This window comes from Carlito syrichta, unplaced genomic scaffold, assembly GCF_000164805.1.
Source record: "Carlito syrichta isolate Samal-C Ts95f unplaced genomic scaffold, Tarsius_syrichta-2.0.1 Scaffold315826, whole genome shotgun sequence".
In the NCBI taxonomy this organism is placed as follows: Eukaryota; Metazoa; Chordata; class Mammalia; order Primates; family Tarsiidae; genus Carlito; species Carlito syrichta.
The window spans coordinates 301,050-302,985 of NW_007259922.1; the positions used below are offsets into that span (position 1 = coordinate 301,050).

The window sequence follows — 1,936 nt, forward strand, 5'->3', positions numbered from 1 at the left end:
CCGCGGGCTCAGGCAATCCACTCACCTCAGCCTCCCAAAGGCGCAGGATTACAGGGTGAGCCACCGAGCCTGGCTCTAGGAATTTTTGATGCAGCGCCATTGCTGGGTCCTTCAGAGCCAGTCAGCAGGGTCACCTTGGCAGGAAGGAGCTCTGTCCAGCTGCTGATTTCCAGGCACTTCTCACTCAGCCCAGTTGGAAGAGAAAGGATGAGGTTAATTCATTTTGCATTCATTCCTTCATCCAGCAAGTGTCCATTGGGACCTGTGATGTGCCAGGTGCTGTGTTGACACAGCAACAGAGTGGCACCTGTTTTAGTCGCCTCCTCTCCCAGCTGGAGTAACTTTCCTCTCCCCAGGTGCGGAGATACAGGGGCCTCCTGGACTGTGCCATGCAGGTGCTGCGAGAGGAGGGCCCCCCAGGCTTCTTCAAGGGCCTGTCCCCCAGCCTGCTGAAGGCTGCCCTCTCCACGGGCTTCATGTTCTTCTGGTATGAACTCTTCTGCAACCTCTTCCACTGCATGAAGCATGTAGACCTCCGGCGCTGAGGAAGGAAGGATCGAGGTCTTCCCCGGAGGTGACTTCCCAAGAGAAGGAAGCCTGGGTCCCCGCTGAGAGGTGCTGCCTGGCCCATCCTGCAGGCCAGGCATCTGAGCAGAGCAGCAGCCTTGAACCCCCTGGCTGGACACCACCAAAGGGTGAGGGCTTTCGCCATGTGGGAACACAGGGCGAATGCAGGACTTGGTCTGTGGGAAGCCAACAGCATGGTGATAAGGAGCTTGAAGTTGCTGCTTCTCCTCTGTCCAGCCCAAATGTCAAAGGAAACAGGTGGCATCTTATGCTTCTCAGCCCCACCTGTCAGGGGAACGCACCTGGTTCACGCTGGGGCTGCGGCTTGAGTGCAGAGGGTGGCCGGCAGGTCCTTTGCAGGAGTCTGGTCCTCACACGTGGCCTGTTTTTCTCCCAACTTATTTAATAGACATTAAAGCTAAATGCACATTCCTTACTCCTCCATCTTCCCTGACAAGGCACATCCCTGCTCACAGGTGTGAGGGAGGGGACCCCACCTTCCTCAAATTCTACTTCTCTTAGTAGTTGCAGTCCTTGGTGGCTCTGCTTCTAGTTCTGGGGGAGACTCCAGGCTAAACCAGTCACTTCTTGACCCCGTACTGAGATCTTCATTTCTGCAAATGCACAACCTCCCAGGCCATCCTCTCCCAGGACAGGCTGGTACTGGCCGTGGGGCCTAGCAGACTTCCAGGGAAAGCAGATCCTGGCAGCCCCCGCGGCAAGTGGAGGGGACGTGTGGGTGGTAGGCGCAGGTAAGACACAGGCCTTCCCGGGTCTGTCTCAGGTAGCTCCTCTTTCTCCGGGGCCAAGGTCAGCCTGCTGTGGCGAGGACCTTCCAGCTGGCAGTTGGTGTCAGCACCCACTGAGGAGGGCCACGGCTTGGAAGCAGCTCCGTGATGGAGCAGAAGGAAGGGGCTGGGCAGGCAGCCTGGTGAGGGCACCCTTGGTGCCTGGGAGTGTGACCAGAGCACAGAGAGCCCCACGGGTGTCTGTTTACATGCAGAGGAGAAACTTCAGGGAGCCAGGAGCAGGGAGAGGTTCTTGTCCCTGCCCTCCCTTCTGGCTCTGGCTCTGGCCTCTACCCTGATATGGAGGAAGGCTGGAAGCCGGCCCTGGCGTGTGGGCCCCGCTCCTTTTTCTGTCCCTGGTCTGGGACTCTGTGATCTGTCTGGCCCCTCAATGCTGAGGCTTCCTGGCTCTTGGCTGCTGATCTTGAAGGTCCAGACTGCGCCTGGGGTTGCCTGGATGTATTTTTATGAAACTGAATTAAAGTTTATTCTTTTCATCTCTCCTGCTCATTGGTTTGTTTTGCTGCACCTGGGAGAGTTCTTCTGGCCTGGGCAACTGGGGACACCTCTCTACAATAAAA

At 57.2% G+C, this 1,936-nt stretch overlaps 1 protein-coding gene across 1 annotated transcript in view; it reads left to right on the forward strand.

Annotated features, from left to right (window-relative positions):
* The window catches only part of SLC25A19 (solute carrier family 25 member 19), a 20,607-nt gene extending 19,604 nt beyond the window's left edge, over positions 1-1,003 (forward strand). The window contains exon 7 of the mRNA XM_008073321.1: positions 357-1,003. Coding sequence (XP_008071512.1) covers positions 357-545 — 189 coding nt within the window. The 3' untranslated portion in view covers positions 546-1,003. The remainder of the gene's footprint in view (positions 1-356) is intronic.
* Positions 1,004-1,936: the final 933 nt, after the last annotated feature.